Source organism: Sinohyriopsis cumingii, unplaced genomic scaffold (assembly GCF_028554795.1).
Source record: "Sinohyriopsis cumingii isolate HCF-2022 unplaced genomic scaffold, ASM2855479v2 utg001710l, whole genome shotgun sequence".
Classification (NCBI taxonomy): Eukaryota; Metazoa; Mollusca; class Bivalvia; order Unionida; family Unionidae; genus Sinohyriopsis; species Sinohyriopsis cumingii.
In genome coordinates, this window is record NW_028316037.1 from 891,336 (window position 1) to 905,036 (window position 13,701).

The 13,701-nt window shown below is 34.5% G+C and overlaps 1 protein-coding gene across 3 annotated transcripts in view; it reads right to left on the minus strand.

Moving 5' to 3' along the window:
- LOC149771719 (uncharacterized) overlaps window positions 1–13,701 on the minus strand; it is a 49,564-nt gene that overhangs the window by 28,443 nt on the left and 7,420 nt on the right. The window contains exon 2 of one of the 3 annotated variants that reach the window (XM_089948183.1): window positions 4,631–5,211. The exons of 1 other annotated variant lie outside the window; for it this stretch is intronic. In XM_089948183.1, the coding sequence (XP_089804309.1) occupies window positions 4,784–5,211 (428 nt within the window). In that variant the 3' untranslated portion in view covers window positions 4,631–4,783. Of the gene's footprint in view, window positions 1–4,630; window positions 5,212–12,480; window positions 13,002–13,701 lie in introns of those variants that run through there. One more of the 3 variants, XM_089948185.1, reaches the window with a different exon arrangement.

Sequence of the window (13,701 nt, forward strand, 5' to 3'; positions counted from 1 at the left end):
TAGGGGAATGCGGACGAAAGGGCCAAGAAAAACAGATTCACTTATCAATATCGATATCTCGTCAACTCTTACTGAATGAGACTCAAGGCCTGGGTACGTGGGAAAGCCTGCCAGTAGCTTCTCGTGGGTCGGTGGTTCTTCCCTGGGTTTTCCAGGGTTCTTCCTCCACCAGTTATACTGGCCGCCATATATAGCCTATCTTGTGCTGAAAAATGGCGTTAAACCCTAGATCAACAACTGAATGAGACTAATATGGTCCATCCACCATAATTTATGGAAATCATTGTAAAGTTGTAATCCAATACATTACTTTCTTTAATACGTCCCTTAAGGGAGCAAGGTGTCAGGTTACTAATATATATCTTGATAACGGATGCTTTACCCATATTTCCGTATACATCATATATCATATATTAATGCATATTACGTCACAACAACACGCTTGTGTACGATTTCTTCATAAGAACATTTAGCTTTTTGCATAACAGATTCCTCAAACATAAGATTTCTCGATCGAGGTTTAAGTGATAATCTATAGTGTTGGAAATAGCACACCGAGTTGAAGATTCATAAACTGTGTAGAGTAAAACAAATAGATGTCTAAATTATTCGCAGATATGTTACTCACTGATTTTAGAAACCTGGATTCTTTCATTCAAATCCCTTCTGTGTCATTCCTTTTGTACAAGATAATGCATGTATTCTTTAAACCACTTCAAAAACGAGAAATGTTGCATCGAGAACACGTTGGCATTTTGTGCGATTTCCATACATTAATATCATCGGTACGCTGAGATAAATTGGATTCCTTTTCACATAGATTGCATTTAACATTTCGTTTTGGAGATTTAATATCATCAAACATCCATTAAACATTTCAATTTGCAGAATTGTTTGTTCAGCTTCTCTCCGCCCGATCGCCCGAATGATGGAATCAGGAGAATGACATATAACTATATCCATATATGAACTCAGCGTATTGTAATCTGATCCGCACGTTTTGTTTAGTTTCACATCTAGTAACTGTCACAGTATTACCTTTCTCATTCATGCTTCTTGTGTAACATGTTTTCGTTTAGACAGGAAGTGGTGGAGCAGTTATAATAGAATTATACTTAATTGCTTATACGTAGTTCACAAAAATTATACGAGAAGTTACAAAATAGCAAAAATGGAAAAATGATCAAACAATTGTAAGTATTTCCACCGGGAAAACATACGTCACAACCTAATATCTTTACTTTAATATATTTACTTAATTTAAAATATTTTAATTCATTTTGATTTCGTTTCTATTTGCGATCTTTGGTGCACACCAGTAAGGACTAACATGCAGTGGGTTAATCCCATATACTAGGTAAATACTACAAGAGCATGGACTTGTGTCTTGGCTTTCTTAAGTATCTACTACCATGCAAAAAAATGTCTTATATGGTTTGCATATCTAGTGATTAACCAATTAGATGTCAAGTTTTGTCTAGTGCAGGATACTCTTCTGTTACTGTCAAATGATGAAACAAATGGCATATGCTGGCTTGAGAATTTATTTTGCAGTCGCGAGATAACTTGGAACACGTTTGTAATTGTTTATGCATGTACTGTCAGACATTATCTTAGTCTGTGTTATATAATATCCATACTTGAGCAGTGAAAGTATTCAAAATCTATTCACTGAGTAAGTGCAAAACGTTGAAATATGACTCCAGCCTCGAACGCTCATTCTGTCTGAAACCCACATCAAGGCAAAGCGATCGCCGCCAAACGACCATTAAAATATATCTTCATCACACTATATTGACATAATTCATATATTAATCATGTCTTGCTTACTCACTAAAGGCACGTGGTGCAATTTGTTTCCGCCGATTGGACAAGAAAAAAGTATGTTTGCTTGTACTACGGATTTCATTCATTGTACAGAATCGTGTTATAGAAAACTGTTTAACCTTACCCTGCTAATGTATTGGGACTCACTAGTTTTGTGTTTTAAAGCGACCTTCTTAAAGCCCGAACTTTGTTTTTCTTATTTTAAGACGCCTAATATAAAACATATCTCATTTAATATTTTTCTTATAAAGGTAAACAAAAGAATAAAAAGAAAGGACTTGCTAGTGCGTACAACTCGAGACGTTAACTATTCTCTTTGACAGGATAACCTAAAACTATTAGTGGAGATTTCCTAGTCTACAAAACCAAACAGGTAATCATTTTGGATAATTATCGGTAACAAGAGTAGAATAATGATTTAATGGAAGTTTTAACTAACATATTGTGAAGCTTCTCATGCAAGACGAGTAAGACAGTGTTTTAGTGTTCAAACTATATGTAATATCTGTCAATATCATTGAATGTTTAATACTTTAGGAAGAAGTATTCTTACGAACTATTTAATAAATTTAACAGATAGAGTATTCGTTAAAAATCTTTTGAACGTGTGTATATTTGTGTCCTCTGTATATGAGAATGATTTTTCGGGCAGCCAATGTTATTGTTTTTATTCTTTTAAATTACATTTTTCGTTGTATTTTATTTTAATTTCCACATATAACGGTATAGGTTTAATAGTAGTTCAAAATCAACCAATATTGTAGGCTTATATCGTTGATATTAAAAGGTTATATTTTCATTTACAAGACAAATGCAGTAGGCACCAAATCGAAGCCAATTTGGATCAGATATTGACCGTGGGTTAATAATAATCAGTTTGTTTCTCAACAACACAATCCGTAGGTTTCATGCATACGGTTTTCCAGATCTACACTTAGTGAAAAAAAGAAGACGCACAATTTAAGTTCATATAACCCTACACATACAGATTACAATCAAACAAGATTTTTAATTTTGCATAATTGGTTAGACGAGACAGGAAAGGAAATCATCAGGATGGATAGTACCCTAATTGTTTTGCTGTTGACACATTTGTCAGTGACACTTGTTTTTATAGTAAATATCAATATTATGATTTGCTCAGTCATTATTACTTTTGTAATTGATTTTGATCTTACGTGCTCATCTCCCATTCACTTTTTCATCCTGATACACTATTCGGAATTAAATTCTCGTCTAGTGATTATAAGTAATATTTTATGCCTCCTGTTATGTATGTTTAATTTGTACTGCGTGTGGGATTTTGTCCATGATTATATGCTATGTAATTCACGTTTGGTCATAACTGAGGGTAGGCGTTGGGGTTACTGATTAATGGCCTTTTTCAACAACATAATGCGTAGCTAATTTGCATCTATGAATTTCGAGAATATTTTAAGATCATTATTACTTGCATGTAAACATGTTTATAGATGTCGAGTTCAAGGTCTAGCAATTTTTATATAAAAAAATTAAGGATGTTCTAGAAGCATGTTGTTTACGAGTTTTATGGGATAATGATCATCGTCCTGGTTCGGTTATTGTTTCTTAACTTTAATATTGTTGCTGTTTGCTTCAGAATTCTGCTTTGAAATCTGAAGTATAAGAGCGCAATAATATGTTCGGACTAAATAACTATACTGGGATTATTGTGAATTTATTCAAGGACATTTTGGATTATATATTTGCAATACATCCAGACTGTTAGTACATCGGCACACTCCAGTATTTTGGTACATCGGTACATTGAAAGTTGGAGTTCATTCGGGACATCACTGTAATTCATTCGGAATACTCTATACTTTTGGACTTGTCATGGAACTTTTATGACTATTTGGAATTTAATTCGCAATATGGTAAGTTAATGACATATGTTACGTGTTTAAGCTTTTACAAAACGTAACAAGAAAATGGTGAAGAAAACAAGCTTTGTAAAATTTAACAAATAATGTATTTCCCTAGAAGAATAAAAGGTAAAATGAGAAAAAGAACTTATGGTTTTACAAATCAAATCCAAAAATAATCCAAGAATTAAAAAAAGAAGACCTAGTAATAAAAGGTCCTAATGAAACTGAGTTCGAATCCCGATGAAATCCAAAATGGAAGGCGATGACGTACGCTGTAGTCAGTGTCGTACTGATGTATCAACAGTTCTTTGTTGAATATCAGAAAATAATATTCAAATTTTTTGATTCTGTTAAATTTCTATAAATGTCTCTATCCAAGAATTAATTTAGAGCACAAGTATTTCCAGGGAAAACATACTTGAAATCCAAATAATTTGAAGAAATAAAATAATTAGCCCCAAAACAGGTCATAACATAAAACACTTTAACTTCTCAAGTGTTAAGGAACTAATGACTATTCTTTCTCAAAACATCAACAATAAATCTAACTACAACGCTAAACAGATACCCGGATGTGGGTCAATCCTCTGGAAATACCGGATTGATACATGGTACGTACTCCAAGTATGGCCTCGATTTCACATGGTCAATCTTACTCTGAGAAAGTATACAAGAAATTTTAAAAATGTTTAACACAACTCTTACAAGCTCTAAATCAAGCTCAGGAACTAGGTCAGCATTAGAATCAAAGTTTCTATTATTAGTTGTTTACTACTGAATTAAATTTCTGGACAATTTCAAATCCAGAAAATAAAATTAAATTACAATAACATGTAATGGAAAGTAAAACTAACTAACAAACAATTAAATTAAATCAAATATAAATGAAATCAAACACATAACACATAGAACGCCAAAATAATTGTTATAAATAGTGCATAACCATTGGTTAGGATTTTCTACCAATGAAAACTTCATTTTACACTGAAATATCCTGCAGAACTGCGACCAGTATGTGCATTTTCAACGATTATGTGCAAGAGACCTTAATTGCACAGAAGACGTCTCGTTTAACTACTGCCCGTTTCATCTCCCCATAGAATGAAGCCGGTGAATGACGTGTATGAATTTCCATATACATGCATACCATAGTTGTACTGCAGCCAGATCTTTTGTCCTGCTTCGCATCTAGTTACTGCTCCAGTTGTTGACTGAGCGTCATCAAAAGTAACGAATAGGTGCACAAGCATCACACCATCCTTGACAAGTGCGAGAGATAGAGATTTCCCATTGTCAACATGTGCGGATGCTGAAAAGTAGTATGTTCCTCCAAATGGGCAAGTAAACGCACTGGTCCTCAAGTCAAAACTATTTCCTTCATTGAATCCAATTGTATCAAAAAGTAAAATCTGACCGGCCGCAATTGACGGTATTGTATTGACTAATTTTGCAGTGAAAGCAACCTTCTTTCTGTCTATGCTGCGATTATCTCTTATGCCTGAAAATATGAATAAGATCCATCCATCAATCCCTATTGTGACCGGCACATTTGTGGAAGATGTTTCTGCATTGTAAGAAATTAAAATTAGATCGATAAATACGAACGTTTACATTGAACATATAGTTTTATGAGTAACATATGACAATGTATACAAACACACGTATATATATATATATATATATATATATATATATATATATATATATATATATATATATATATATATATATATATATATATATATATATATATATATTACAGGTTAGAGCGTTTGAATTCGTATTCTACGGAGATTCGAATCCGGGTCCGCGGCTTGCGGTACCTATCGCCTTACCTGCATGCACCAAGTCAAATACCATCAAGACCATGCATGCTTCACCAAAAACATGATGCCACAAAAATCGGATTTAGGCATTCGTGCGCAGCGGCCACACCTGAATGTCGACCCGGATTCCTAGCACTTCATTCCACACCTGACATTCTATCTCCAGTTGTAATTTCCTACCTTGAAGACCCACGGCCATAATTTATAGTTTATTTGACTCTTCAGATATTTTTTTCTATTCACTTCAGCAAGTCTTCGTTGCCTTTTCTGCGTTGCAATGAATTGAAGTTACTGGCTCCAAAACTTAAGAACTGTGTGAAATGTACCTGGCGGGGCAAAGTTACAATCACCTTCATCTACAACTTGCGGTACTTACAGAGAGATACAGTGTATGAGACACATTCCTTCATTAATCTGTGAACAATGGTAGATGCAAAAGTAAGCGTTTATTTGTCATTCACTCCGATAAACTCTATTAATCCTGTTCCATGAATGAATTACGTATGCGTTTGTAGATATTCACCCTAAACTAAAGAAAAAGCGAAATTGGCTACCTCTTGAGTGAAGAGTGTTTTAGTGCCAGACATATCAAATAAGCATGTAATCATTGGATCAAAAGTTAATATTTAATGTAAACCCGATTGCAATACATTCTATTTCAATTTACAACAAAATGAAATTAATAACGAGTCCGCTAAATTTAGTTTATTTGCTTGCAACAAAAGGTCAATAATAACTTTTGAGCCAATGATTTTACACCTCTATGTTGTGTGTGCTGCACAAGAGGTTTCAAGAAATTATATATTAAATTCGAAGCAAGTGGACTTCAGCTGACAGCTGTATAGTTCTTTATGGAACATGATTCCTAAAGTTGATTCTAGTGAATAGTTAGTAGAAACGTTCATTTGCATCTACTATTGTTCACAGATTAATGAAGGAACGTATCGTACAGTCGCATATGGTATCACGGTACCAATTGTTTTTCCATATACCTCAGTGCTAATGTTTTGTGAAATAAATATACTTTCTGTCCTACTTGGGCATGCATGTCACACACTGTCATATAGAACAATGCTAGATTGTCAATTTGACAATGACATAACCCAGTACTCCATTGCATTTAAGAGAGATAACTCTACTGGAACTAGACAGGGGTAAGAGTTATCTAGCACAACAAGCACATTTTCAGCCATGTGTACCATATTTTAAAAAAATCATAAAAAATACAAAATATGATCTAGATAGAAATTAACACAAACTCACATGTTGCCAAGAGGCTCAACTTTTTTTTTAAGCCAAACAGAAAGTACAACTCTTACATAATGCACCAATCACAGCTAGTGTTGTTCTTTAATTCTGAATACAATGTTCCATACACCTTAAGCTCCGCCCACCTGGACTTGCGCAATTCGTACCATTATACCATATACTGTCTTCGTCTGCAAGTTGTATGTGAGCGTAACTTTGTCTCTGCAGCCAACATTTTTACGTTTTGGTGCCAGTAACTTCAGTTTAGTGTAGCGCAGAAAAGTCTACGGTGGATCAATGAACAGAAAGTTTCATCAGTAGTAAAACAAGCCATATATGATGACCGTGTGCTTTCATGGACGGGAATATCAGCGTGAGATAGAGGGTATGGTGTGGTACGAAGTTCTGAAAAGTTACTTACCTTCTCTCTTTTATAATATGATAGACATGTCCGGTGTCTGAACTGGTCACAAGAGTAATCTGAGATATTATTTTATTCCTTCGGGATGCTGCTTTTTCAACCTTAAGCTCGCGTCAGCTACCGTAGTACGGTATCTTTATCTATATATTTTTTGGACAATAACTTTAATATTGAAAATGAGATTAGTTCAATCGGATATACGTACTATGTTCAACAAACGTGTAAAAAAGATATTCTAAACGCTATGACCTGTCTAACTTGGGCATGAAATTAAATCAGACAAATTTACTTATGTAGAACATAATAAAAACACCGTAAACACATAGTATACGCCCGGAACGTGTTTAGTAGTCCTGTATGTAGGAACTATTAGGTTTGGTGGACTCGGGAAGTATTTAGAAACAGGTAGCGATGACATGCGGTCAATATATGTGGTCTTCAATTAAACCTAATGAGTAGAAACCATTATTTTCTCGTTAGACGTGGCATCGATGTGGTCTCTGTCCATTAGGCTCCAGAATCTATCCATTTCTTTGTTACCATAAGTGCAATCTATCCACAAACATATCTAGAACGAACTTTATTCCGCAAAACCTATTGCATTTTTAGCCTCACAACAGTTCTCATCTTAACCTAACAAGCAATTAGATTATTTCATACATTACATGCAAGCCCTCCACAAACGTTAGTCATGGCACTTAGGATAGAAATTATTAAGAAGAAAAAACTTTCTTTTTTCAGTATATGTGATCCTTATCGTCTGATCTGCTGTATGTATGAGGAACTTTTTTTCGGCATTCTTAATCTTGTTTATCATTTCATTGCTGTCTTCTACATGTCGATGAGAATCATCTCCACTCTGATAAGCAATGTTCTACGTTCGACAGGTGCTTGATTATTTACATTTTTTAAAAACAACAATAAACATATGGATTGTTAGTTAAATTTTGTATTCATAACTTCAGCGTCTCTAAATTAGGCTGGTTAAATGGTAGAAAGAAACAAGCTGTAAATGAGCTAAAACCGTCCATTTAAAGAAATTCAGGTCTCCGTCTGAATGCAATATTCTATACTGAGTGATTCATCCAATTATACAAAACCTTTGAAGGAATCGAACGCAAGACAGGTATTGAACCTTTATGAAGGAACAAAACTCAATGTATGGAAAAATTATTAGTCAAAGTCAAATGTCGGTTAATGATACAGAAATATGTTTAATTTGCAATCAATATCACAAACGAATGATGAAATGTGATAATGGTTAATCTGTCAATATCTTGTACAAGATACATTTTGTACGTTTTTGTTGAAAAGGTGAAAAACAGCATTAGATTATCATACACATTTTTTTATTTCTAGTCCTTTCGGTGTTTAGCGCCATTTTCTCAGCTAATGATAGCGGCTAGTATAACTGGTGAAGGAATAACCCAGAAGAAACTTTGTAAGAACCACCTGCCCAAATGAAGCTAAGGGCACACGTTTTCACATATATCGGTTATATATATTTATATGTTTCTTACCTGCTTAAATGCTTTTATCTGACCAACGAAAGGTTAATAAACCACCTTATATCGCCTGAATAACACCGTATTGTAACTGTATGGATAACATCATTCTGTCAGAGTTTGATGTCATCGTTTGCATAACACCATTATGTCAGCGTTTGGATCTCATCACTGTGTCTGCTCTTGGATAAAATCAGCTGGCTTCACGGTCATAATCCTAATGCAATGAAACAAAACCCGCGCGGAAGACAAGAAATAAACAAAAGCTCCTGCGTGTAAGAATGGTACTAGCACAATAATTTTTGTGGTGATTGTATTTCTTGCTAAGTTTTCACTTTATAAATTCTCTAGGTCCGGACTTAAAAACTTCTACATAAAATTATCAGAAGCAACACAGCTTGTTTAATGATGGTTTTAGCTGCCTTGCGAAAGCATGCAAAGAACTTTATTGAGCATGCAAGACAGCTAAAATGTAAACAGGAAATAAAGTTATTCTGTCTCAGCGAAGGGCTTAAAATCTGTACACATTACCTAAATTAGATACGTTTGAAACAATTAATTTGACATTCTTGCATTGTAGTTTAAGGCATAACTATCATTGCTCGTTTCTAATGAGCGTTAGGATGTATTCAGATAATTCCTAGATATGTTGAGCCAAACAAGAATGTTGTACTTCCAGGATTTCACGTGTCGCAATTGTTTAAGTTCAAAATAAACAAACAACATGTGCCATTGCAAAGCCTACATTAAGCTATAGTGGTTGGAATATGGACAAGTAAATATACATGAAACAATTCTTTGCCAAAAACAGTTTCTGACATTTTGTCACCAAATTCTGAGAGTCAACCAGATGCACCTATCGTATAGGGTTAGTAACACCTCTACACAACATACACTCAATCAGCAAACGTTATGGCGCATGTTCTAAATAATGTTGTACTGGAATAAAACGATTAGAAATTTGGATGCAAGTAACATTTCTGAAACCAAGAAAATGGACTCGATAAATACTTTTTCAGTTTACATTTTAATGCTTCTTTCTATTTCACACAAATAACATTTTTAGTCTTTATTTATTCCTTCGTTGTTATTTTTTAAGCAATAAGTATTTGCTTTCCGTTTCTAGACAATACTCGACTAAGTAAATAAATCGCACACACGAGAAATAATGAACCTTCTTGGGGACGAAAGACAAATCACAATGCTCATGTAGTATATTTTGAAACTAAATTGAAGTACAAACATTATACAGTGAAACTTCTCGACATTGAAACATCACTAAACAGAAATATTCTTGAAACAGAAATATTTTTCTGGATCCAAAATTGTTCCTTCTTTCATTTCAAAGATTATTCAGGAAGCCGAAACCTCTCCACTCAGAAAACCGGAACAAATGTTAGGTTCCAAATTTAATTTTTATACTGAAATGAACCCCTTAAAACCGTACTCAAAATATGATTATGAAACTGCTATTGTGCTTCTCGGCTACTGTATTGAACCTCTTTGTTTAAGGTATATACATCCACATACAAATGGAATGGATGTATAATGAGAGTTCTTATTAAAACATAGGATCTTTATCTTCATTTAAATATCATTTCATTTACTCCTGTAAAATTTACCTAAACAATCCTGAAGAAAAATGTTGAACTTAGTAAACCAAAAACCATTCACAAACGAAGATGTTAATTGGTCCAATGAGATTTCTGTTTAGAGGGGTTTCAATGCATTAGTTTGAAACAAATACATGCCAAAACATGTTTGTTTTCACTGTGTATCTATTACAAATAGACCATGCAAATTTATTCATCGCTGAACTCTTGTTTGAAAAAGCTAACATTTGAAATAGACCCTTGTACTCTTTGACATTTTAAGTGTTTCTTTTTAATATTTGGAAAAACAATTGGTTGCCGTTCCCTTATAACCTACTCTGATGCTTGTTTTTGTTTTTTTTGTATGTATTGCCGAATGTTGAAAAATATACAAATGTCCCCTGTGGCAACGGTTATATCGTGCAAAAGATTATTTGGCTTATCACTATTCCGTCGAGCCTGAAGAAGTTAGATTATCCCCACTGCACTACATGCTTATCAACCTTGGGACATGTGACAAGATGCGTATGACCCCTTTTAGATCCCTAAGATCTGATAGGGATCAGAAAATGATGCATGATTACAACTGTTGAATATGATTATGGAAGGTATGAATCAGAAATGATTTCTTATGTAATGTTATAAATATTTAACCTGGATCACAAAAAATAAAGAAAAAAATTTAGAAAATATAAGACTAAAACAACCCTAATGCATGAAAATGTTCCAGTATTGTTAATATTTCAAACAGACTTACTTTGAACTTATAAAAATGATTTTTTTTTGTCCTCCAAAATATTGTAAATTTCGACATTTGCACACGATCAAAAATGATGTAGAAATTGATTTTTATTAGCGTTGGTTATAAACCGAAAGTAAGTGACAATCGAAAATTGGAGACAGCGTCTGCTACCAAACGAGAATACAAGCTTGCCATGGGCACTAAAGCAATTCACGCTTGAAAAATTCAAAACCATCAAAATCTGTTTTCGATAAATGTTACACCCTGAAGCCTGTCGGGTACACTCGCTCTGTTATGATTCAACAGTAGGTCTAACCCACTCCCATATTATCAATCCGGGCAGGGAATGTATTAACGAAAATATATTTTAAAAATCGCTTCCTTTTCGTACGAATGCAGGAATTCGTTTGGAAGAATGCACAAGTTGATGCATGATATCTAAACGCTAAATTTTGTACAACGTCGCTGTCTCAAAATTATTTGTAAATTTAAGGAGCTTTTTTGAACAATGTAGTAATGCAGTTGTCAATTGTATTGCAAGGAATGGTGAAAATCCATGCAAATCTCAGCAACATGCACACCAATTGAAAGAAAGTTTTTTATTATAAAGTAATCAGTGTGGTCTAATTGGTTTAAATTGGTATATTTTAATTCATTTTAATTTTTTTTATTTGCTAACGTAAGTACATAATACCTACGACTATCATACTTTGGGTTAGTCACTTAGTAGGTAAATACTGCACGCTCATGAACTTATGTCTTAGATGTCAGGACGTTCTGTTACCATGTACATGGATACAGTAGATAATACAAGGAATATCTTATCTGCAGTGCATTACAAGTTACCGAAATAGTTGACGTCAGACGTCAGCTGATGGCAATACACAGGTTACTCTGCTGCATTGGTTACATGATTGGTAGAAGCTGGTTGAGAGTCTATTTCAGAGTCAAGATATCACTTGAAATACATTTTCGATTGTTTATGCATGTTATATCAGTAATTATTCGGGCCTTTGTTGAATACACGCCCTTTCTGAGCAATGAAAGTATCCATAATTTATTCACTTAGTAACTGCATAACGTAGAAATATGACTGCATCCTCGATACATTTAATTTAGACAGAAACGTTGCGCCAAATTGCTTCCTTGCATGTCGCTCTCGTTTTGTTCATTAAAGAGAAGCGTGTCAAAAAGAAATGTTGAACATAAAAACTTTCTCGTTCGTATGACTTCAGACGTTAGATATTATCTTTGACAGCAAATACTAAAAGTGTTAGCTGAGATTTACTAGTGTACACAAACAAATCAGGTAATTTTTTTAGTATTCTTAGTCAACAGTGTAGAATTATAGTTATAATGAAAAGTATTAATAACAGATTGTAATGCATGCCGATGCAGAACTAACGGTCGATAAAAGTGGGATATATATTGTATGTTATACAATAAATGTTATGCAGAACTGCGACCCATCTCTATAGTTTAAAGGCCCCTTAAAAGGGACTTTCACTCTACAGCAGATGATCAGTTTAACTACTGCCCGAATCATCTCCCCATAGTATGAATCCGGACAAAGACGTGAATGAATTTCCATACACAAAATTACCGCTGTTGACTCGAAGCCAGATCTTTTGTCCTGCTTCACATCTAGTTACAGCTCCAGTTGTTGACTGAGCGTTATCAACGGTAACGTATAGATTCACTAGCAACTCACCGTCCTTCACAAGTGCGATCGATACTTCGTACCCATTTGGAGCTTCTGCGCTGAACGAAAAATAGTATGTACCTCCAAAGGGGCAAGTAAAACCACCACTCCTTAAGTCGAAACTACTTCCTTCATTAAATACAATTGTATCAAACACTATAATCTGACCAGGTGAAACCGACGGTATTGAATTCATTAATTTTGCAGTGAAAGCTACCTTCTTTCTGTCAATGCTGCGATTCTGTCTAATGCCTGAAAATATGATTAGTCCCTATTAATTATACGCCAAGACTAGTCCCTATTAATTAAAGTGCCATTATGGACAATTACCTACGTCAAGACTAATCCCTATTAATTAAAGTGTCATCATGGACAAGTACGTACGCCAAGACTAGTCACTATTAATTAAAGTGCCATCATGGACAATTACATACGCCAAGACTAATCCCTATTAATTAAAGTGCCATCATGGACAAGTACGTACGCCAAGACTAGTCACTATTAATTAAAGTGCCATCATGGACAATTACCTACGTCTAGACTAGTCAGTTCTTGTCAAGCAGAATGACATTTAACAGCTGATCGATCACAATTCCAAATCCGGGTCAAAAAGTACATTGTTTCTGACCATATTTCAAACTGACGTTACATGTGCACTATCGCCACACAGCTTTCACAACTACAAGAAAATTAATCTAAAAAATAACGAATGTCTGTTTCCCAAAATAAAAGGCACATAATGGATGCATTTTATCCTGGTCTGGCCTATTCTAAGCCACCGGCTATGTTACTAACTAATGGGGGAGGGGCACGTATTTTAATAGGTACCGACCTATGATATGGGCATGAGAAATTAGGCAGGGTACCAACAATGTAAACTGACACGCATGTGCACTACTAAATTACTGTCTCATATACGTGTAGGTGAGACGTGCCAGCTTTTCGTTACAGT